This window comes from Sycon ciliatum, chromosome 7, assembly GCF_964019385.1.
Source record: "Sycon ciliatum chromosome 7, ocSycCili1.1, whole genome shotgun sequence".
Classification (NCBI taxonomy): domain Eukaryota; kingdom Metazoa; phylum Porifera; class Calcarea; order Leucosolenida; family Sycettidae; genus Sycon; species Sycon ciliatum.
Window position 1 is genome coordinate 30,666,000 of NC_088649.1, and position 23,402 is coordinate 30,689,401.

General features: G+C 49.1%; 1 protein-coding gene across 1 annotated transcript in view; it reads right to left on the reverse strand.

Annotated features, from left to right (window-relative positions):
* Positions 1 to 7,055: 7,055 nt before the first annotated feature.
* The window catches only part of LOC135821315 (serine/threonine-protein kinase TAO3-like), a 36,986-nt gene continuing 20,639 nt past the window's right edge, over positions 7,056 to 23,402 (reverse strand). Inside the window, exons 15-25 of the mRNA XM_065334375.1 lie at positions 20,816 to 21,053; positions 19,929 to 20,284; positions 18,184 to 18,348; positions 16,930 to 17,070; positions 16,451 to 16,594; positions 15,815 to 15,943; positions 14,600 to 14,803; positions 13,576 to 13,815; positions 12,235 to 12,447; positions 11,284 to 11,466; positions 7,056 to 9,112 (exon numbers count right to left, since the gene is read on the reverse strand). Coding sequence (XP_065190447.1) covers positions 8,948 to 9,112; positions 11,284 to 11,466; positions 12,235 to 12,447; positions 13,576 to 13,815; positions 14,600 to 14,803; positions 15,815 to 15,943; positions 16,451 to 16,594; positions 16,930 to 17,070; positions 18,184 to 18,348; positions 19,929 to 20,284; positions 20,816 to 21,053 — 2,178 coding nt within the window. The 3' untranslated portion in view covers positions 7,056 to 8,947. The remainder of the gene's footprint in view (positions 9,113 to 11,283; positions 11,467 to 12,234; positions 12,448 to 13,575; positions 13,816 to 14,599; positions 14,804 to 15,814; positions 15,944 to 16,450; positions 16,595 to 16,929; positions 17,071 to 18,183; positions 18,349 to 19,928; positions 20,285 to 20,815; positions 21,054 to 23,402) is intronic.

The following is a 23,402-nucleotide window of genomic DNA, read 5'->3' on the forward strand; positions in this document are numbered from 1 at the left end:
TTGATCGCTTACCCAAGGCTGTGGTTTAGGCTTAGCCCTAGCACTGATGGTAATTTGTTTAGTAAATGTACAGGTGATGTAGCATGCCCAACGTTGCAACTGAGGCTGTTACACAATATCCGGAACGATGATTTACGAGGAGTTCTTTTTTAGAAATCATGGAGAGCCATGGAGGAGACTAGACGTCCGCGAAGTGAATATCAAAGACACGAAGAGGAGTTTTCCTGTTATGCCATAGGCTCTGGCCATAGCATATCTCTAGCGATACTGAAGAAAACACTCATCTATTGATAAATTTGGACCTGGATGAAGGAGCGGCTATATACAGAAAGAGCTTGTTCCAAATAACTGCCTTTGCCGAGTCCAGATCAGCAGGCTCGAAAAGAACTAGAATTTCTCATGGACGCATTACCAAGTCGATTTGAGTGCTCAGGAGCGCCTGTCTTACTTTCCTGGTGAAGCACGTACAGTTCGTCGTGGACGATTGTAATGCAAGGCCTACAGTCAAGTGCTATCAGAAAAGAAAAGTATTGTGGCCAACCATCAATATTTTGCCTCCACGCAACCTCAGGAGAAGAAGACAGCGCAAGCAGAGGATGTAGAGCGGCAAAACAACTTCTGACCATGTGTTTTCAGGATTTCCGCAAATGCGAGGGATCTCGATCTGAGATCGTCTGTCGACTGGCTTCACGTGAGCTGTTTCAGATGAAGACTGGCATTTTTCACAGAGTGGAAGCAGTGACATCTTGTCTGCAGGCAGGAACACCACTTCCCTTGATATGCTTCCAGCATCCAAATGATCACCAACAATAATGGTTTCACCTCCCACTACACGGATAAGCAAGGGAAAAGATTCGATACACCCACTATTCAGCCACAGCCCTGCATCAAAGTTGCAATGGAGAGCAACCAATGGAGACTCGATCCAGTCGTATAGTGCTAAGAAGTGGTGGAGCTCATGAGAGATTTTTTATTTATTTATTTATTTTTTATTGGGAACACAACCCTACAAAGAGACATGTGGAGACAAACACAAGACAAGACACAGGGGATGTAGGGACGACGTGCCGATGTACAGGGAGCAACTCGACCGACCAGGGGTCTCGGCGTTAGCGTTGCAACCTGGCATCGAAAAAAAGATATTGTAGCAGCTTCAGAAGCAGATCGACTAAATGCATCCTTTCCTGGAAGTTTGACAATGTGCAGCCTTTCTTCCATTTTTGTTCCAAACCAAGAGCATTATAGGCGTTGTTGAAGCATTATACAGATCAGCATTACAAGGTAGTTTTCGGAGCATTATGATTAGCATTATACGAATATTTTCGGAGCATTATCTGCTGGACCCTACCTAGCCCTGAGGCGTCGGGACATTCGCTTAGCCTCGGCTCGTGCTGATGTGAATGCAGTTCGCAGATCCATGTCAGTCGGCGAGGCTCGCCAGCGACGATGTGCTGCATTGCGAAGTAGAATAGCGTCGTGGAGGGCAGGTAATTTCCAAGGACAGGGCGTGCGGGAGGAAGATTTAGGGCGATACGTTCGGACAGGAGCCTGCTTGTCCAAAACGGAAGCAATCTTGTTAGTCCAACAATACCACATGGCATCCACAGTCTGAGCGGTTGAAAAATTCTCCAGGTCACAATGATGCAAGTCATGAGCGAATCGGTTCATATCGATCCTTGCTAGGTTACGACCGCACTTGACAGCAGGAGGTTCCACAGACTGCACAGTGCACTTGAAAGCTGGTAGGTCAATTACGACCGCAAAGTGGTCGCTGATGGTACAAGGGAGAACCGTGCAGGAGGTTACCGCTCCATCCACAGCTAGGGCGAGATCCAGTGTTGTTCTGCTGCCGTGGGGGGGGGGGGGGGGGGCAATGCGGGTAGTGTCCTGCACCTTGTTGCTGATATTGAACTGTTATTTTTACTGCGAGTGGCGCAGGGTTCTACACACCTCACTAGTGGAGGTGTCAGACTGGAGTTGTAATTGTATCACTGCATGCTGCGCAATATCTACTTCCCTCGCCCTCTGTGTCTGTGTTGTCATGATGTACATGTAGTAATGCACCCGTCATGGCCATGATGACGTAATGCACCCGTCATGGCCATGATGACGTAATGCACCCGTCATGGCCATGATGACGTGCTTTGCACTTTTCTACGCGCTCTCTCACTAGCTACGACACTAGCCTAGGTACCGCGCTTTGCTTCCTTGTGTTTTTTAACTTTTTTTCCATGTCCACTTCATTCCTGATGATGGTCATGAAGACCGAAACGTTGAAACGATACTTCTAATGGATTTGTGTGCAACGCAGTGCTCTCTTGAGTGTAGGCAGGTTGCCTGCAAACTATTCAAGTGCAATGAAGCAGCTGCGTGAAGCGTCCTTCAAGATTTTGAAACAGCCGGAAAGGAGATAAAAGAAATGGCTGTGAATACAGTCTAATGTCGAGCCAGACGCGCCTCAGCCTAGACGAGGTCGACAGTCGAGGGGTCGAAGTGACGACGGCGAACACAGCGTGATCCGCGGACGCAACGGATGGCAAACCTGGCAAGAGAAAATGCCAAGCAGGACCGCAGCCAAGCTTCGACCCGGATAGGCAGCGTTGCTTTTGGTGGCCAAGGCATGCGCCAGCCTCTTGATTACCACGGCCGCTTCTGAGCCCATGCCACCACAGGAGGAGAACACTAACGGTGTGAAGGAGCCATGCTCGACGTCATTGACACGTTCACCGTAAGCACGCTTCTTCTCGCCGTCAAACCTTCGGTAGAGTGAGGGGAGGGACTTGGCACGATAGCTTGACGCGTGGGGATAAAACACCCTTGTATCGAAGAATGCGTGGCGGCTATCGGTCCAGAATCCCTTCACGCGCAGGTCGGCACGGGCATCAGGATCAGTGTCGGCTGACCGATGGTGAAAGGGGGAGCTAACTCGACCAATCTGGATTCCAATTCCAAAAAGAGCCTCGGAATTATTAAATTTTGTCATTTGTGAAGAAATGTTACTCGTTAAAAGTTAAAACCTTACATTTACTTCCTCAACAATCGTTCTCTAAGATTAGAAATTTAGAATACCTGAGTTCATGTGAGCAGGCGGGTAGGGGTTGAGTCTAATCTCGTGTGGCAAGTTGAAAGTCTTCACTGATGAGCTATGTATTAGCGAAACAGCCGTCTGAAGGAGTTATCAATATCGTTTACAGAAGTGTCCTCGCAGTGGGGATGGTTGTCTGCAGAAGGGCCTAGTCGGCTAAAGAGCGCAGTGTAATCAGGTAATGGTGGAGGTGACTCAACAATTTGGGAAACGATGTGAAAAAATTCACTATCCTTCGCAATGTAGCAATTTTTCTTCTTGCAAAAGCCCCTCAGATTCCGTGGGCAAAGGTTCGAATTCAATGATTTCTGCAAACTTTGACAGCGATTTATGCAGCAATTGCCGCGGACATGGAATCGCGTTTTCACAAGGGGATAAGAGCACTCAATCTGCGCACAGAACTGTTTCGTGCTTTGTGGCCTCACCAGCGCAGCACAGAGAAAATGAGGCCGAACCTTTGCAGTTTGGCAATGAAAAATAATTTTTCCAAAGCCAGATTTAAAGGGGAAGTTAAGGCAAAAATTTAAATTTCACCAGTTGTAGTCTTCGGGGTGCTGAGTCGAATGGTCGTGGTCCGAGGAAGCTGAGACGCTCCCTTCCTACTTGAATCCCAATCGAACTCGCGCACTTCCACCGAAACTGGGTGACTGCGCCCTACTAGATGGGGATTTGTATGCAAAATGTCACTAAAAGCGCCATTTCGTTCTTATAAAAGCATGGATGACCGCGATTGGCCCATATGTTGTAGTCTTTTGGACGCTGAGTCGATTGGTTTTGGTCCGAAAAGGCTGCGATGCAGCGTTCCTCCTTTATTCCCAATCGAACATGGTTGAACAAGCGGTCACGTGCTCCTGCGTACACCAGTCACCTGGTCACCGTGCCTGCAGGGTACAACTTACTAGCCTGTTTGACCTTTTTTGGGTGCAGTCCTGTCACTCGAGTTGAACTCGAGTTGAACTTTGGTGTGAAAGTTCTCGCCTGCTGGGCCAGTGCTGGCGTGGTTACCAGGTGATTTTGGCACCCAGGAGCACGTGACCGCTTGTTCAACCATGTTCGATTGGGAATAAAGGAGGAACGCTGCATCGCAGCCTTTTCGGACCAAAACCAGTCGACTCAGCGTCTACACAACCTGCGCCACCTCTGCCCATCCCTAGCCACAGTAGTTATCAACACGTATCGCTGCTCAGCCAAGCTGTTTGTTGGAGGTAGTTTTATCATGTCGGCTGAAGGAACAACCCAGGGTGATCCTTTAGCCATGCCCATGTACGCCGTTGCCATTCTTCCACTGATCCGTTCCCTGTCAGCAGCGAAGGCCACTCAGCTCTGGTATGCGGACGACTCGTCAGCTGCGGGGAGGATCATCCGCCTGCGAGCATGGTGGGACCTTCTCTGCCAGCGGGGTCCGTTGTACGGATACAAGCCGAATCCATCAAAGTCTGTGCTGGTCGTCAAGCCACCGCACCTCGAAGAAGCCAGCAGAATCTTCGAGAGTACTGGTGTCACCATCACCGACGACGGTCACCGCTTTCTTGGAGCAGCTATTGGCACCTCTGGCTTTGTGGATGGCTACCTCAGCCAAAAAGCAGAGTCCTGGAGGAAGGAGGTCCTAACCCTCGCTGAGATCGCCGACTCCCAGCCGCAAGCTGCCTTCTCTGCCTTTACGCATGGCCTGAAGCACCGTTGGTCGTTTCTGTGCCGTGTGATGGAGAGGGCCGCTTCAGCTTTAGGCACGCTGGAGGAAGCAATTGCCTCCCGCCTCATCCCCTCGCTTTGTGGTCGCTCGGTGGGCACCGTTGAACGGAAGTTGCTAAGCTTCCCTTGCAGAGATGGTGGCCTTGGACTCCTCGATCCCACTGCACTCTCTGGTCAGTACAAGGCGTCATGCACCATCACCGCTGCGCTGGTGTCAAAGATCAGCTGCCAGGACCCAGCCCTAGGTGACACCCTCGACACTGTCCGCCAGACCAAGCGGAAACTGGCTAGTGACACCAGACTGGCCACAGGAAGAGCTGCCACTGAATTTCTGCTGTCACTCCCGTCGGGTCTTCAGCATTGCATGAGGCTAGCCAGCGAGAAAGGTGCCTCCTCCTGGCTCACATGTCGCCCCCTGAAGGCGCACGCATTCGCTCTGTCGAAGGGCGAATTTCGGGACGGCCTGGCACTTCGGTATGGTTGGACTCCATCTCATCTTCCAACACATTGTGCCTGTGGTGAATCCTTCACCATTTGCCATGCTCTGTCGTGCTCTCGAGAAGGATTTCCCTCGCTCCGGCATAATGAGGTTCGTGATGTGACGGCGTCTCTCCTCAAGCGTGTTGCCCACAGTGTCGTGCTCGAGCCACACCTGCAACCTATCACTGGCGAATCCTTCAGGCATCGTTCTGCCATCACCAACCCTCAAGCGCGGCTGGATATAGCTGCGAGTGGTGTCTGGGGTGGACGGTTTGATCGCACCTTTTTTGATGTAAGGGTTTTTAACCCATTTGCGAGCTCAAACCGTACCACTTCAGTCCCCTCCAGCTACCAGCGTCACGAGCGAGAGAAACGGCGTTGCTATGAGGAGCGAGTCTGTGAAGTCGAGCATGGCTCCTTCTGCCCCGTCGTTCTCTCCACATCTGGAGGCATGGGGAAGTCGCGACATCGCTATACAAGCGCATTGCTGACATGCTATCGGAAAAGTGCCAGGACCCCTACTCCAGGGTAATGGCATGGATCCGCTGCCGGGTAAGCTTTGCGCTTCTTCGTGCCTGCATTGCCTGCCTACGTGGAGCTCGTCGTCCGATCTTCACTCCCTCCGTCACAGCTGCTTCGGTAGATCTCGTGGTTGCCGAGGCTAGGCTCCGATAACTGAATGATCCTCCTTGAACAGACTCCTGCAATCGATGTTATGAGAGTTCTCCCATTAATATTATTACTCTTTTTTCGTCGCTTTTTTCGTATTATTAGTTTGTTTCTTTTGTTATGATTTCTTGTGTTTTTCACTCGGCTTTATTATCATTTAACTTATTATTTGGTGCACATTAGCGCTACATGGTTTATAATTTCCCTTTTTCTTGATTTTGTATTTAGCGCTTTCGGGTGTTATTATTTATTTTTCTTATTTTCGCACTAAATTATTATTTTTGGCTACCGTTCTGCTTTCGTTTCGCGTGGATATTTGTAAAATTGTTTTATGCAAAAAAAATAAGGCCACCTCTTCAGAAAAAAAAAAAAAAAAAAAAAAAAACTCAGCGTCCAAAAGACTACAACATATGGGCCAATCGCGGTCATCCGTGCTTTTATAAGAACGAAATGGCGCTTTTAGTGATATTTTGCATACAAATCCCCATCTAGTAGGGCGCAGTCACCCAGTTTCGGTGGAAGTGTGCGAGTTCGATTGGGATTCAAGTAGGAAGGGAGCGTCTCAGCTTCCTCGGACCAAGACCATTCGACTCAGCACCCCGAAGACTACAACTGGTGAAATTTTAATTTTTGCCTTAACTTCCCCTTTAATTAAACCAGGCTCGAACGTACATCTGTACCTTGCCAGAGTGCTCAGATCTGCAGAGTCAGACTGACAATAATATCATGAGTATAATAATACAGATGAGTTACGAAGTCTGAAGAAAACGGTCTCTGCTATAGGATGACGACTACTACACCATAGCTCAGTGGTTAGAGCATCGCTAGCTACAAGTACAAGCGAGGGTCCCTGGTTCGAGTCCTGGTGGTGACAGTCAATTTTTTCTTCAGACTTTTCCCGTTTTATGTCTTTCCCTCAGCTCAAACTAGTCAAGAGTATAAAATCATCTGTTGATAATGGCCTACGCTGTGGTTGTGAGTAACACAGAATTGTGAGTTCACCAATGCAGTCGAATCACCTGCACTGGTCGTGTTCTGCATGTGCAGTGAACGATCGGCTACTATGCACACAGCCATCACCTACACGCACACACACACACACACACAGCACAGGCAGCAGCAGTACAGGTCGGTTTCAATGGTAACAGAATTCGGGGAAAGATAGCAACACATCTCCCTACACGCAATGCACGGAACAACAACACGAGGCAGAAAATAACGGGAGAAAACAAAACAACTAGGGGTGAGCACCTGTACGAAGTGCCCTGCAAGCAATAGTTCTCTTGTATATGGATATGGATCAGAAGAAGGGCAAGGACACACACGCACAGACACAGGATAGGGCAAAGCATGGAAGGGGAGAAAACAGCAGCACAGCGCTTATGCATGTATAGACACGGAGGCAGTCAAAAACAAACAAAAAAAACAACAACGAAGGGAGTATAGGCGTGTGTTTCATGCGGTGACCGGGCCACAAGAGACCACGGTCGACGGAACAGAGCGTGCACGAGTGTTTCGTATGAAACTAGCAAGAGAAATAAAAACAACATGGCAATCACAGAAAATATCACGAGAAATGTGGTGGAGCAGAAAACGGGAAGCGAGGAAAACCCCGGCAACGAAACAAGAACCCATCTGAGCCTGTCTTTAGTTTGAAAACACAGGGTGGGCCGGATTAGCGAGAAACAATACTGCTCCAACAACATAGAGGCAGGTTTGTTCAGCACGTCCCCCCAAAGGGGAAACCCCAGGCCATTGCAAACAGACTGGGAGGCAAGATTGGGAAAAAGGGGGAAACAGAACTGGGCAAAACATCATCACGTGGACATGATACGTGGTCGACGCAAGGAGAGACCGAACCGCACAGTAAATAAAAGCCCACGACACACACGCGTGCATGCTCGCACGCCCACACACACACAACGGATCACCACGGGATCGGGAGGCAAGATTAAAATAGCAATGCAGACATATTTGAAAAGAAGCCAAGAGTGGGGAGCACGCACGCACGCACACAACGCTCGCCGACACACACATGCAGAATGGACGGTTAGATACACAGCACACTCCGCACACACACACACACACACACACACACACACACACACACACACACACACACACACACACACACACACACACACACACACACTACCAAGACATCCAATAGCGAAGTGCGGCGAAGGAAGTAGGGGGGAAGATCAGCAAACGGATCGCCGATCACGGGGGCCTTGGGGCACACTCAAGGTCACGGCGCGACGCCCAAGACAGTTGTTTATACAGCGTGACACGGCCACGGACATGCACAGACAAACCATACGCCCTCAAACTCTGCTCAGCCATAGCAGGAAGTTGGGGCGAGGGGGGGGGGGGGGGGGGGGCAAGGGAACTACTGTCGCCAGCATCCGCCAACAGGGTTAGGGCGTTAGGGGGTTGGGATCATGATGATGGACTGACAGCGACGACAGTGCACGTTGCACCGACACACAAACACATGACAAGCAAACCGCACCGGGTCTCCTGGTCATGGTGTCAAGTGGTGGTTACCTAGACTGATTAGCAGCAGCAGCAGCACACCTCCTCCTCCCAACAAAGAACAGAGGCACATGTGTGCAGAGGAAACGAGGGCTGGATGAGAGCGCTTGTACCCACATACACACCCATGAGAGAGAGAGAGAGAGAGAGAGAGAGAGAGAGAGAGAGAGAGAGAGAGAAGGGAGGAGGGGGAGCAAAGTTCACATACGACGGACGCACGGCTATGGAATATGGCAGGAATATGCCGTAAAGACGCGCGCACAGAGCAGACAAAGTCACTGGACCCCTCCATGCAGCGGTGTCGATGATGATGATGACGACAGCAATACGTGTACCTGGGCAAATTCCAGTGACAATGATCACACGTGGACACGCGATCATGCTGCCCGGATTGGATTGGATCTGACTGTGGAAACGCATGCACACTCGACCGCCCGGATGGCACGAGATGACACTGCATACGCCCTCTCATGCTGGCCACCTCTCTCACGATGCAAGCTGGCGACGAGATAGCACCTCTGGCGGCGCGGTGCCGGCCGGGAAACCCCCGGGCAACACCTCAAACTCCTTCATTTCAAACAGCTGCCGCTGCTGTAGCTCCCGCTGCCGCTCCAGACGAATACGCTGCAGACGCTTGCTCTCATCAAACCGCTGCAGGCAGCCAAAAACAGACCAGAAACAAGAACACACACACACACACACACACACACACACACACACACACACACACACACACAAACACACACACACACACAAGATTAACACAAAATCGCCCGGCAATGTCTCATCCCAAGCAGCCAGCAATCACACCACGGCAGCTGAAAAATGCTGGGCGTCTGCCGAAAGCACTACGTATAGAAAATGCCACTGAAGCCCAATTCATTATCTGTAGTTTTCCTTGAGCAGTGTTTCTGCTAAGTATTTTCCCTTATCCCTTTTCACTTCCCTTTCGTCTCATCCACCCTTCCAGGAAACTCCCCCGATAAGCATCCATTTACTTTTGGAGAATCCCTCAAACAAAGTCTAAATAAAGTCTATATAAAAAATAAATCACCCCAAGCATAGCAGACCAAGTGGTAGTCTTGCTGCCTGCCAAATTGGTCACGTTGGTCTCCCCGGGAAAGGGGAGAGAGACTCAAAAGGAATATCGGAAAGATAACTCAATTGGCTATTGAACGGCCCAACGGGCGACACCCCCTGACATCTTCAAAACACTCACGTACACACACACACACACACACTCACTCACACACCTCAGACCTGCCCATCGCAGAAGCGATGATAGCGAACAGCTATGTTAGACATAGCAACTTGTGGTGGGATTACACCATTCAACAGCTTGCAACGCTGATGAATTGACCGCCACTAATTTTAGCCTGGTATCCACCACACAGCTGATTGAAGTGGCTTTTTCTGGCCAGTGAATCCCTATTTTTCATTTTTTCATTTTTTTTACACACACACACCACACCACATACTCCGGCATACACTGGCTGTTGGTAACCACCCAGGAGAATGAGAAAGAGAAGAAAGACGTGTGCGACCATAATCGTCGGGAATTGAACCCGCAACCTCTCGATTTGAAATTGACTGCACATACCACTGCACCATATGCAGTGCTGCCAAATAATTTTCGCCCAAAATCGGACACCCTTCACCGCCAAGGCTGGCCACATGGTGCGAATTTTTCTCCTCGGCAATTTTTTTACAGTGAATTCAAAATATCGCCTAAAACAACATGAAAATTCGCTTCGTTGCCATGGTAACCCCAGAGTTGTCATGAATTTTGTAATGATGAGTGTGGTCGCACACTGACTCTGTACAGACTGTCACTGTGTCCGTGTAGATCTACATGCCATCCAGCCTGATCCAGGCATGTAACCGTTACTTTGCACTTCCACAGCCAAGCGCTAGCCTTTTTACAAGCAAATGTACAGTGATTTGTGCCTTCAGTTGCGCTGAAAAGTGAAAGTACAGGACTTCTGCATAGGAAAGTAATGATCTCCGACATTTTGGCTGCTTTTCGGACGTTTCCCTTTTCGGACCGGTTTTCGGAAGAGCCTTCAAAAATCGGACAATGTCCGAAAAATTGGACGGTTTGGCAGCACTGCATATGGGACACACACACTCACTCTCACACACACACACACACACACCAATAGACACCATACAAACGTGCACTAAAGCACACACCCTCTCTCTCTCTCACTCTCTCTCTCTCTACCTGCCTCTGTCTGTCTCTCTCTGTCCCTGTCTGTCTCTCTCTGTCCATCTGTGTCTCTGTCTGTCTGTCTGTCTCTCCTTCTAGTCTCCCACAGACACATGTAACACAGTGCATATTGCATATTTGGGCATGCCTCATTCATTGTACCTTGTATGGAGGGATGCCAGTGGTTTGGGAACAGTAGATCGTGTAGCTTAGGTTCGAGCCACCTTGTTGTAAAGCTTTAATCTTTTTTCTTGTTTTCATACTTTTTTAGCAGGCATCTGTTACTTGACATCATGCATGACTCACTGCATTCCTAGTTGGTGCAGTTGCACCACACCTGTAGTCATGGTAGTCACATGCATAGCTCCTGATTGGACAGAGAGCACTCTGGCCAGGTATAAGTAGGGCTGTCACACTTCAGTTCATCCTCTTCCAATTCAGTCTGATTCTGAGTCTACATCTGATCTACAACTGAACTGTGACCTACTTGTGAGTTTGATCTGATGATTCTCCTTGTCTGCTGCCTGGCCCACTGAGGCCAGGCTACACACACATCACAACAGCCTCTGATCCACGCAGCAAACGACACCAAACAAACAACACTAAAGCTCACCTTCTTCTCCAGCTCCTCGGTACGACTGCGGAACTTGCTGTTGAGCTCCTGGCGTTCTTTCTCGTGCTGCTGCAGCAGGTTAGACATCTGCTTCTTCTGGAACGACACCAGCATCTCGTGCTCAGACTTCAGCTTCGTCTGCAGCAAACCCTGCTGACGGATTTGGGCTTCGTCCAGCTTGATCTGGACACAGGAGAAGCAGCAGAACAGACAGAGAGACATTGGTTACTCACCGACGGACGCACACTGCAGACAAACGTGTACACTCCGCGGTACGGAACACAGCTATCCAGTGTCTAAAACGTACCGTACTTTCCGGCGTATAAGCCGCACCTCCCCACCCCCGTCTTTTTTGTCACGAAACACAGACATATATCCTATTTTTATCACCATTAATTAATTAGACCATCGGAGTATAAGCCGCACCCCTGATGTGGGGGTGAATTTTGAGTGTATAAATTACGGCTTACACGCCAGAAAATACAGTATTGTCCGGGTGACAGGGATTTTTGCTGCCGTCCAACACGTTGTTTCCTGTGGAACTTTGTTTTCGGTGATCCAGATAAACCAGGCAGGTAAATTTAGACTACAACTAAAAAGGCACTAGTATGCACTGTTTATCTGGGGAATGCCGGTCACCTAATACTTCGCTACACCTGCCAGGTCAACGGCGATAAAGATAGCGTTTCCCATCTGATTCCAAACAAGGCGATCTCTGGAAATACAATGTATGGCACAGTAATTCTGTCTAGAAAGACAGACAGAGAAAGAGAGATAGATAGATAGATGGATAGAGGGAGTGAGTGTGTGTGTGTGTGTGTGAGAGAGAGAGAGAGAGAGAGAGAGAGAGAGAGAGAGAGAGAGAGAGAGAGAGAGAGAGAGAGAGAGAGAGAGAGAGAAAGAGTCATTCTTCCAGGGCATCGGCCCCTTCCATAGCCGACACCAACTCACCGTCGATTGCTGCAGCATTTCGGCAATGCTGCGCTCATACTGGCCGGCCAGCGCTGCCATCTTCCGATCCTGCTCCTCCTTGCACTGACGCAGCAACTCCTTGTGCTCCTCCTTGGGGGCGTTGGCGATGATTTGCTTTTGCAGCTGCTTGAACTGCTGCGTCTGGATCTTCATGGCTCCGCGCAGGTGCTTGCGAATGTGGCTCTGACGGTTCTACGCATGATGAGCACAGAAAATACAAAGATATACTATAGTATTTAAATAACCGACGAGGAGACAACAGTCGTAAAATAGCAATGAAAAATATCAATTGTGCACTCATAACCACAGCTGCCACATTCATCTACTGCTACCATTCTCAGATACACTGCAAAGGTTCACACTACACGCGTTATGCATAACCGCTAGCTGTGCTGCATTCTCACGCTTCTCTTCATATTACTCTAGCTATATAACAGGTTGTTTTAGTGATTCTTACTATGTGACGATGTTCCACTGATGATGGTCACACGAAAACGTTCTGGAATTGTTTCATTTTAATTGTTTATACATGGTTATGAGTGCACAATTGACATTTTTAATATACTATAGTGCGTTACAAAAGTATAGACTTTTTCGAATGATTCAAATTTGGTTCGAGATTTTTGAGAAGTTTCTGCAGAATATTGCTCGCGCAATTTTTCTCATATAAATTTCTAAGCGATTGGATAACAGACGCCCAATTTCGAAAACTTATGCACAACGAGATCACAGATTTTATGTGGTATAGACGCTGGCCTAATGGTTTTTAGAAATCAGAGGTCTGGACTTTCGAAACGCACTATAGTAGACACGGTTTCGCTCCATAGGTTCGAGATCTACTGTGATAAGGATGGCGCAACTCCTCGGTAGCCTTGTCGTGATTTGAATTTCTACCGAAGTTTTTGGAGAGATCTGGAGATCTGGTGTTTATCATTATTTTTTTCTGTGCAGCCAAGGACTTGATTCGGCTGTGTGTGGTAGAACACCCGCACGCGACCATGCCAAGGTGGCTGTGTGGGGTAGAACACCCCCACGCGACCATGCCAAGGTGGCTGTGTGGGGTAGAACACCCCCACGCGACCATGCCAAGGTGGCTGTGTGGGGTAGAACACCCCCACGCGACCATGCCAAGGTGGCTGTGTGGGGTAGAACACCCCCACGCGACCATGCCAAGGTGGCTGTGTGGGGTATTATGTGAGTATGCTGGGATTAGCAATGCACTGCTCAGCGCCCTACACACCCCTGCCCAGGTGGTTGCCTGGGGTGCCGATGGTACAAATTACATCATTGCGCAATGTGCTTATTGTGATCTCGCCTTACCTTGAGACTCTTCGGCTGCTGTTTGATCTCCAGCATGTGTTTGCGCTGTAGCTCTCTCTCGCTGCGTTTGTTGTACTCGGTCTGATTGGACAACTCCTCGGTGTGCTGCTTCTCCAGCTGCGTGAGGCGCAGCGACTGCATGGCCATCAGGTGCTTCTCCTCCACGTCCTGCGTGGCGCTGTGGTGGCGCTGACGCATCTCCTGCGCAGAGTCCTTGTGCGCCTGCATCACATTCAGCTCCTGCACGACAACAACAAGAACGCAACACCACACAACAGCGACGACGATAACAGCAACAACAACGACAACAACAACAACAGCAGCAGCAACAACAACAACAACAACAGCAGAAGTAACAGCAACAGCAGCAGCAGCAACAACAAGACCGATGCCCGAAGCACACGGGAGGTACAGGAACGAGGAGTAAGGGGTCCACACAAACACACAAGGCCACTGTAGAGATAATTTCACCCTATTGAACAACGCATCTACAATATTTCACAAGTAGACAAACTGACTGTAAAACCAGAGCAAGAGAAAACTTGCACAGCGCAAGTGCATGCCAACAACACACTCTTTGTTTCAACCTTGATGTAGTGCCCCTCCGACAGCAATACCCGACAAGCACCGAGGGCATGCTTTTAAAGAAGCACCGGGATCAACACGCATGCATGCAAGCACACACGCACAACCACACACACACACAACGAACAGCGGGGGAATTCCTGGAAACGAACACCGACAAGCCGTGCAGTGGCACACAAACTCGGCCAATCCAAGAAGAGAGCAGAGCTACTCGCTCCAGACATGAGAACATACAGGAAAACACTTAAAGCAAGTGCATACCCGCAATTCTAATCGCAACAAACCCCAATAAAGGAGGTAAGCAGCAGCATTCGGCCCTATATAGATTTTTCTTCAACCCCCACACCAAACCTGCGCTTTCCAGCAAACCCAACCCAGCCTAGTACACACACATGTACCACGGCTGTACAGCGGGGAGAGAAAAAAGAGAGCGGCGTACCTCTTCGATGAGGCTCTTCTCGAACGCGTGCCGCTGAATCATCAGGTCTCGCCGGAACTGCATCAGGATGGCGCCGGCTGACTCGCGCATGTCCGTCACCTTGCTGGCCTCGTTGGTAGCGTGCCGCTCCAGAATGGCCTCCTTGCGCTGGCGTAGCAGAGACTTGCGGTCAGAGGAAGTCAGCGACGAATCCTCTTCCAGCTCCTGGACAGACATATTTACACAGCAGCAAAGTTGGAACGTAGTTGTGAAGGGGTGAGGCATCCCACAGCTTCATAGCTCAAAGAGAAGTGGTGAGCGCACGTGCTCCTTCCCTGGGCACTACAAATTCACAACTCAGCTTGCAGTGGATTTGCAGTGCCCAGGGAAAGAGCACGTGTGCTCACCACTTCTCGTTGAGCAAAGTTGGAGAAGTAGTAACAGTATGATGGTGAGCCCAGACCAAGAATTAACTACAAGCACTTCATTCAATGATTCATGTGAGGAATCGACGCTAGAAGACCCATCCATGTTTGGCAGCGCATGTATTCAGCAAGGGCATAGTCCAAATATGGCTGCAATGGGGTGGACGGCATCTGGTTGGTTCATGAACTTAGCAACTATCCAATAGCAGCGACAGTACTACACTGGTTGCAGTCTCATGACAACCATGCACTGCGGATGTAGAATGTGCTAGAACATGTGAGCAGGCACACGCAGGCACAGAAAAACACACCCCAAACAAACCATGCATATCAAACAATCACAAATTTCGTGATGGACTGCACAGAAGCATGACAGCCGAGAAAGACGAGAAGTTCCCTGGCTGGAACATCATCATATCAACTTATGAGCATGTCAAACGACTGTAAAACCAGAGCAAGAGAAAACTTGCACAGCGCAAGTGCACGCCAACAACACACTCTTGGTTTCGAACTTGATGTAGTGCCCCTCCGACAGCAACACCCGACAAGAACCGAGGGCATGCTTTTAAAGAAGCACCGGACGAGTGAGCTAGGTGTATGAGTGTGTGTGTGTGTGTGCCAGCCGTGAGCGGTTCAACAGCCAATCGAATCATTCTTCAAGGGTGCCTCATGAATCTCTCTCTCCTCTCCGGGGGAGACTCACGCGACCAGTTTATGGCAGTGAGCACACACACATGCGCGCGCACACAAACTAACGAGAGAGAAACTGGAAAAGAAAAGCGCCACTGGTGTCCGAAGGAGGCAACCGTACCTTTTTGGAGACGACTTTCTGCTCCTTATACTGAGCTTTGAGGGAGTTTTGAAAAGCCTTCAGTTCGCTGTCATGATGGTCTTTCTGCTGGCGACAGAACTTCTTCTCCTCGTGTGTCAGGTTACGGCACTATGCAGAAACAAACAAACAAACAAAGAGAGCGGAAATAGTCAAGCCAGTAGAGTTTAGGATATCCTAGGAAATTTCCTAGCTGGAACATCATCATATCAACTTATGAGCAGGTCAAACGACTGTAAAACCAGAGCAAGAGAAAACTTGCACAGCGCAAGTGCACGCCAACAACACACTCTTGGTTTCAACCTTGATATAGTGCCCCTCCGACAGCAATACCCGACAAGAACCGAGGGCAAGCTTTTAAAGAAGCACCGAACAAAGAGCTAGGTGTGTGCAGACACAAACAAAGAGAGCGGAAATAGTCAAGCCAGCAGAGATAAGGATATCCTACAAATTGAAATAAAGTGGAAAAATCTTAACTTAGAGTTCGGCTTCGCTGAGCTTACCATGACATGTATGCCACACACACACACAGACAGACACACGCACACACAGACAGACAGACACACACACACACACATATCCCGTCACATCCACAGAGCCGAGGCGGCAACGACATACCTTGCTCTCCAGCTCGGTTCTGGCCTTCACTCGCACTTTCTCCATCTCGCGCTCATAAAGATGACTCTGTGCTTCAATCTCGCGATCAAGCACCCGTCGATGATCCGTCATCTCGTCATTCTGCTTGCGATTGAGATTCCGAAGCTGAAGTGGAAGAGGGGATAGGAATCAACAAATAACAAGTGAGACGACGGCAAAGAGAAATAGGAGATGCTGTGCAGAGTTTTTTTTTAAAATCACTGGCTGTTCGTCTCTGCTTATCGCTTCCACCACACCTGCGTTAACAAATATACTCCCCGTCTGCCTGCCTGTCTCCCCGTCTGTCTCTGTATATCGCCACCACGCCACCACCACGCGTGCGTTTCCACTCTCGGTCCCTCTCTGCACACTGTAAATACCACAACTGCATATTTATACAGAGCTTCAAAGCACACCTCCGGTGGCAGTGAGGACAAGCAAGCTAGCACAAGCCAACGCACCTGCTTTGTATGCTGTTGGCGCAGGTCTTTGTACAGTGCCATCTGCTCGCGGAAGTTGTTGGCCTCCAAGTGCTGCTCCTGTTCCTTGTCGACCAGCGCTTGCGGACGCAGGGTGCTGAACTGAGAGTTCTCATACGTCATCTGCACATGACACACAAACGCACGCACACACACACACACGTATACACACACACACACACGTACACAAACCACAGAGATGCTTTGGGATCAGAGCATGACAAGGAACAAAGTTTTCAAGGCAACTGAAGATTGCTTTTGGGAAGAGAGCGAGAAAGAGAGAGCGAGAAAAGAGAGAGCGAGAAAGAGACAGAGAGAAAGAGAGAGCGAGCGCAAAAAGAGAGAGAATGAGAGAGTACGATTCGGGTACGATAGTTGCACGACACATGCTGGTCTGGCACCTGATGAAAACTCCATCATCTGGAAACCCGCTTTCGAACCTTTCCCTTGTAGTCAAACTCTCAGCGTGATGCCAATTTCTGATGATAATGACATTAATTAACGACGTTCAAATCCATACACACTGTCCCATTGGCGTCGTGGTATGAGTGTGCACACTATATTTCCTTCGATATTACTCATATTAGGTTTCTTGTCCTCTTGCCACGCCGCCTTTTAAACGAGTATAAAAGATAGTAAGAACGGGGTAGGTGACAACTCAGAACCTCCAGCTCTGCCGCACCAGAAGCATTGTACCCGAGAAGCACGTACGCATACCCAGTAAGCCAGCGTAAGCACACAGCCCCCCCCCCCCCCCCCAACATGCCAGCGGAAAAAGACGAGAAATTCCCTAGCCGGAACACCCTAGCCGGAATATCAACATATCAACTTATGAGCATGTCAAACGACTGTAAAACCAGAGCAAGAGAAAACTTGCACCGCGCAAGTGCACGCCAACAACACGCTCCTGGTTTCAACCTTAATATAGTGCCCCTCCGACAGCAATACCCGACAAGAACCGAGGGCAAGCTTTTAAAGAAGCACCGAACGAGCGAGCTAAGTGTGTGCGTGTGTGTGACAGCCGTTGGGCGGTTCGAGCAAGCTCGCAGGCGCACACCCAGCAAGGCAGGCATCCACCCACGCACACAACACACCGGTCCACACTTGTGGCAGCTCGAGAGAGTACTGAATCATGTGTGCAGAACCGTATACAGACACAGGGAATGGAAACTAAAGGCGCTGATACTCCGAGTGTCACGCTTTATCAACCCATCACACAACACCGCCAATACATACCGGTCTATTAACAGCTGTTATGGAGATCGTGAACGGCGAGGGAGTTGGTGAGCTCATGTCGTTTCCTGTGGCACCGCTGCTCAGGATTGAGGAGGAGACGGACGACATTGAAGAGGACATACCGCTCTCGGAGCTCTCCGCACTTTCCGGCCGCTCTAACGTTGTCTGTGTACGCGTCACGTTGGCGCACGCGTGTGTGCACACAGACGTACACAAACACACATGTGCACACAGACGTACACAGACGCGTGCGCACACACACAGACACACTCACACACACAGACACACACATATAACATATACACACAGATTGAGTAGATATACACACACAGACACACACACAAACACACCGAGGCGCTGGAGCGTGTCTATGGTACAGGTACTACCAAAGAAAAAGAAGAAGTGTTTCGAAAGCACGAGGTAAGTATGTACAAGTTTGAGATGGATGCGTGGCCTCTCCCTTTTCCAAACATACACTTGATCCCAACGCCATGAAGACGGTACTCGACAACATACTGCAGTTCCCTATTGGATTATGTGTGTTAGTGTTTGTTCGGTGTATTGAAATCTTAGGTGTGAAACAGACGCACCGGAAGTACCGAAAATAAAAGTACACCGAAAATTTGTGAAATCACAGTACATGGCTGCTATGGGGTGGATGCCGTTCGGTCCATGAAAGACGAGAAATAGCCTAGCTGGAACACCCTAGCTGGAACATCATCATATCAACTTATGAGCACGTCAAACGACTGTAAAACCAGAGCAAGAGAAAACTTGCACCGGCGCCGCGCAAGTGCACGCCAACAACACACTCTTGGTTTCAACCTTGATATAGTGCCCCTCCGACAGCAACACCCGACAAGAACCGAGGGCATGCTTTTAACCCTTTACCATCCGTGCGTACTTGAATCGATCTCTAGAGATCGATGGACATGCATACACTAAAACATTCGTAACTCGATCAATTCTTGACGGAATCTCACAAACTAAGTATGTAGGAAGGAGCCGAAGAGCTCAGCTGTCCATTGCAACAATCGGCGAAGAGCTGCGATGTCCCATTCCAAAGATATTACACTCGACATTTCAGCCACGGCAAAAGTCGAATTTCTTTCCGAGTGACTGACCTTGAGCGGGGATTTTCCCCTCTCCTGACATGCTGAGTCACTTTGGCATGCTTTGAGCGCGTAGGCAGCATGAAAAGAGACTCAAGCAAAAAAATTGGAATGTTTACGATGAAGGAGCGAGAAATAGCTGGCGAGGAGACAATTTCCTCGTATATCCAGCGATGGGGTCTATTCGCAGCTCCCTGGCGCTGCATATGTGATCTCGGTAGTGTCCTGTTTGAGCTCAACGTACGCAGCTCGTGGAGAGCTTTCCAGAATGCCCAAGATTGTGAAAATTGGTTGATTAGAACCGAAGATATTCTCAGAATAAGGTGGGAATTATTGCATTTGGGACTGCTGGGGAATTTTGGTCGGATGGTAAAGGGTTAAAGAAGCACCGAACAAAGAGCTAGGTGTGTGTGTGTGTGTGTGTGTGTGTGTGTGTGTGTGTGTGTGTGTGTGTGTGTGTGTGTGTCAGCCGTTGGGCAGGTCAACAGCCAATCGAGTCAATTTTCCAAGTTTGCATCTTGCAGCATTTCGCAGCCCAGTGTTCGGATGTCTAGGGCTGCGCAACGCCCGGCGTGTACTTGAGAGACCTGGCCGGATTTCATTGAGCAGCACTACACCTGAACTCGGACTGACCTTCATTGCCTCGTGGAACGATGACTTGGTTTTCCTGCTTAGCGGTGCTGCCGTACCCGCACTATTTGTTCTCGACGTGGGAGCGGACATGGAGCCACTGCCGCCACCCGGGCTTGCCACGAAATCCGGAGCACCGCTCCTTACCGAGCCACCGCTTAACTGGCTCGAGACTTTCGGTCGTGTCGATGTGGAGCCTTCGCTGCTCGTGGGCGCGGACGATGACATTGCGCTCGCTGCCGCTGCGACGGGTGGTGCTGCTCTGGGCAGGCTTGTTCGACTTGCCGCCGACGTGACACTGCCACGATGATGGTGGTTGGAGGGCGTTGAAGGGATTGGTGCCGCCGCTGCTATGTCACCTGTACAGCGAGAGAGAGAGAGAGAGAGAGAGAGAGAGAGAGAGAGAGAGAGAGAGAGAGAGAGAGAGAGAGAGAGAGAGAGAGAGAGAAAGAGAGAGAGGGAGGGAGATAGATAGAGAGAGAGAGTGAGAGAGAGAAAGAGAGAGAGAGAGAGAGAGACAGAGAGAGAGGGAGAGATCGATTGTAGATATGAATGCAAGTAAAGCATAGAGCTGTGGTTCACTGATAGAAACGTAACCAGGCATCCAGAGTAGAGCAGAGCACACTAACACAATACAGCCCTTCGCCAACGCCATCGCAAAAGTAAGCGTATTTCCCCGATTACAAGCCGCACCTGCACTTTCTGGTCTGAACCATAATATTGTTCCAATATGTAGGGTGTCACAGTTGATTGTAAGTCGCATCCCCCTCCCTACTCGGGAAGTTTAGCTTTAAACGGTGCAACCAATATTCGGGGAAATACTGCAGCGCCATGAAAGCAACGGGAAAGCAGGGGGAGAGAGAGAGATAGAGTACAGCACAAGTACTGACCTCGTTCACTGCGACTCTCCACCGTCAGGGTCGGCTCGCCGCCACTGGTGACCGAGGCCATTGTGGAGTTGGTCGGCGTGCCAACGATGGAGTCGCCGGGACTCTGCACGCTGTTACGGTGACCCAGGGTGTTGTTGCTGGAGCTGCTACCCACTGCTCCATTGCCGGCCGCCGAGGAGGCAGAGGGGGGACCGGTGGGCGTTGTACTGCTTGCTGACAAGTCAAAACCCATGTTGGCCTGAAACACCCACACGCAAATACACCCACACATCCGCCCACACACACCCACACATACACAACCAAAAGGAAACATTTAGACTTTTCCTTAGAGGGTGCAACTCTCTGTATACTTTGAGTCCGAAGGTAAAGGGTGATTGGTGTCATTGTTGCACAACCACTGCATGTGGATTGGTTAGCGTCGTTCAGCAGTTCATGAAACTCTGGCATGCACCCGGAACAGTAAATAGTTACTACAGGTAGACTCCCTCTAATTCGAATACGGTATAATTCGAACATTCCGTGTAATTCGAACTTTTTCGTCGTACCGATTTTCTGCAAGTCACTTCAAGTCAAAATCGAATGCATAATTCGAAGTACGAAAAGTGCGCCGGTTGGATAATTCGAACCCAGTCTTCGTACAGAAGAGCTGTTTACAGTACATTGGCTATGTCCTTTGAACGCTTACCGTAAAGTCGCGAATAAAAGCCGGGCGTATAAGCACATAAGCCGCTTTCTGCATCAGGCTTTAATGCAAGCCAGGCTTGTATGCAAACCATGCTTATGCACCACTGATATTTTTGCCAGGCTTGTATGCACATAGAAGCCAGGCTTCTACGCGCGACACGCGTAGATCTACCACTGACTACCGGTATGACGGCAGTTTTACTATGCACCGTACATAGCGCACGCACTCTTGACCTACCCGATTCGCGCTTGCATAGAAGCCAGGCTTCTACGCGCGACAGGCCTATATGCATTTGACCCGTTTGATTTTCAGGCTTCTATTCGCGATGTGCTTGTATGCAAACCCGGCTTTTATTCGCGACTTTACGGTATTTCGAAGTGAGATTGAGTTGCCATCCTTGTAATTCGAAGTTCATTCTCTTCTCCTTCTCTAGCCAAGAGTAGCTCAAAATCGATCGATGGTCCGCTGCAGGATCGACTATAGCGTTCAAGAAACCCACCTGCTCTCGAAATTTGATGCAAGCCCGTGCGAGGCAAATTGCAAAGGTTTGATTGAAGACGACTTCTTCCAGGTGGCTGACTCTCTTCGCGGATCTCGATGGCCTTTCTTGCAGCGCCAGCTCGTGCGCGGAGATGTTGGCGCACAACAACACTATTGTCGTAAATATTGTCTATGCCTATGCTCCACTTCCGTTCTTCAGAACGACGTGCTGCTGTCCGACGGTCTTTCATGACGCGGATTAGGCAGCGCAGTTCTTTTCCGTTGAAATTGTTTCAGGAAAGCTGCAATGACTGACAACTTCTTCACTAGAGATGAAGATAATGTCAAAATGATTTTGCGTCGATCCAGTGTTTTGATGATCCGTTGTACATGACCGGTACGACCATAATGCTATATGTTTCGTTGATGCAAATAAAAATGTGCAAAAATATTCAGCATGTGATTTCAAGCATTTTGACATACATATCATAGTCCATCATCCATCAACTCAGAAGTCGTCAAATTCAAGCACCCTGTTGCACTTAGAAATCGATTACTTCATTTTGGCCTCAATGGGGAGTTTAGGTACCCTGCACACCGAATCCGCAAATAAAAAGAGTAAACGACTTGCACGCTTTGCAGGGGGAAGCCAACAAAGTGACCTTTTTTGGCATTTCATCGACAGCCATTGTTGTGACCTAAACCCAATCTGCAATCAGTGCCATGCGCGTTTCAGGAATGAACTTTTAGATTTTTGTGAATTACGGGAAAAATCTTGCAAATCGAGATTTGCAGTGTAAACCATTGCAGTTTCCGTATTACACGTGTGCCTGGATTCAAATTACAATAAAATTGTTGTTCGCCTACTTGTAGAGTGTTGTTCCATTACACATCTCTTTCACTGTTCTATTTAAAATTAAGCATCCGAATATATACCTTCAGGAAGATTACAATGAGCTAGTATTGAACATCATCCACCTTTGGGTTTCCGAAGTATGCACCCCGAGTCATGTCAAGCAGGTTTGAAGCGTAGTTTTTACTGTTAGGCAAAAGTGATCTACGCTTCCACCCTGAATGGAATGGAAGGTCCTGATCCCTGGAAAAATAAGGAACGTGGAGAGCTAAAAGTAAGGAATCTGCGGCTCTGGATGTTGTACATCGGGTGAGTGCCCTGCAGTTCTCTTCTCCATTAGGCCACCCTTTCTTTTTTCGTTGTTTAACGTCCGCGCCTGCGTACCTTTTTGCCTCCGACCGAAAAAAAAACAAGAAAGTAGTAGTACCAATAATATGCGAAGTTGTAAATACATGATTGTGTAGTTTCACAGTGTGCCGATCATGACCTTAAACTTATAATCTTGCCTCCCGGGCATGCCTTTGTCTTGTGTTCTTTTTCTTTTTTTGTTGGCTTTTAAATATCGTACG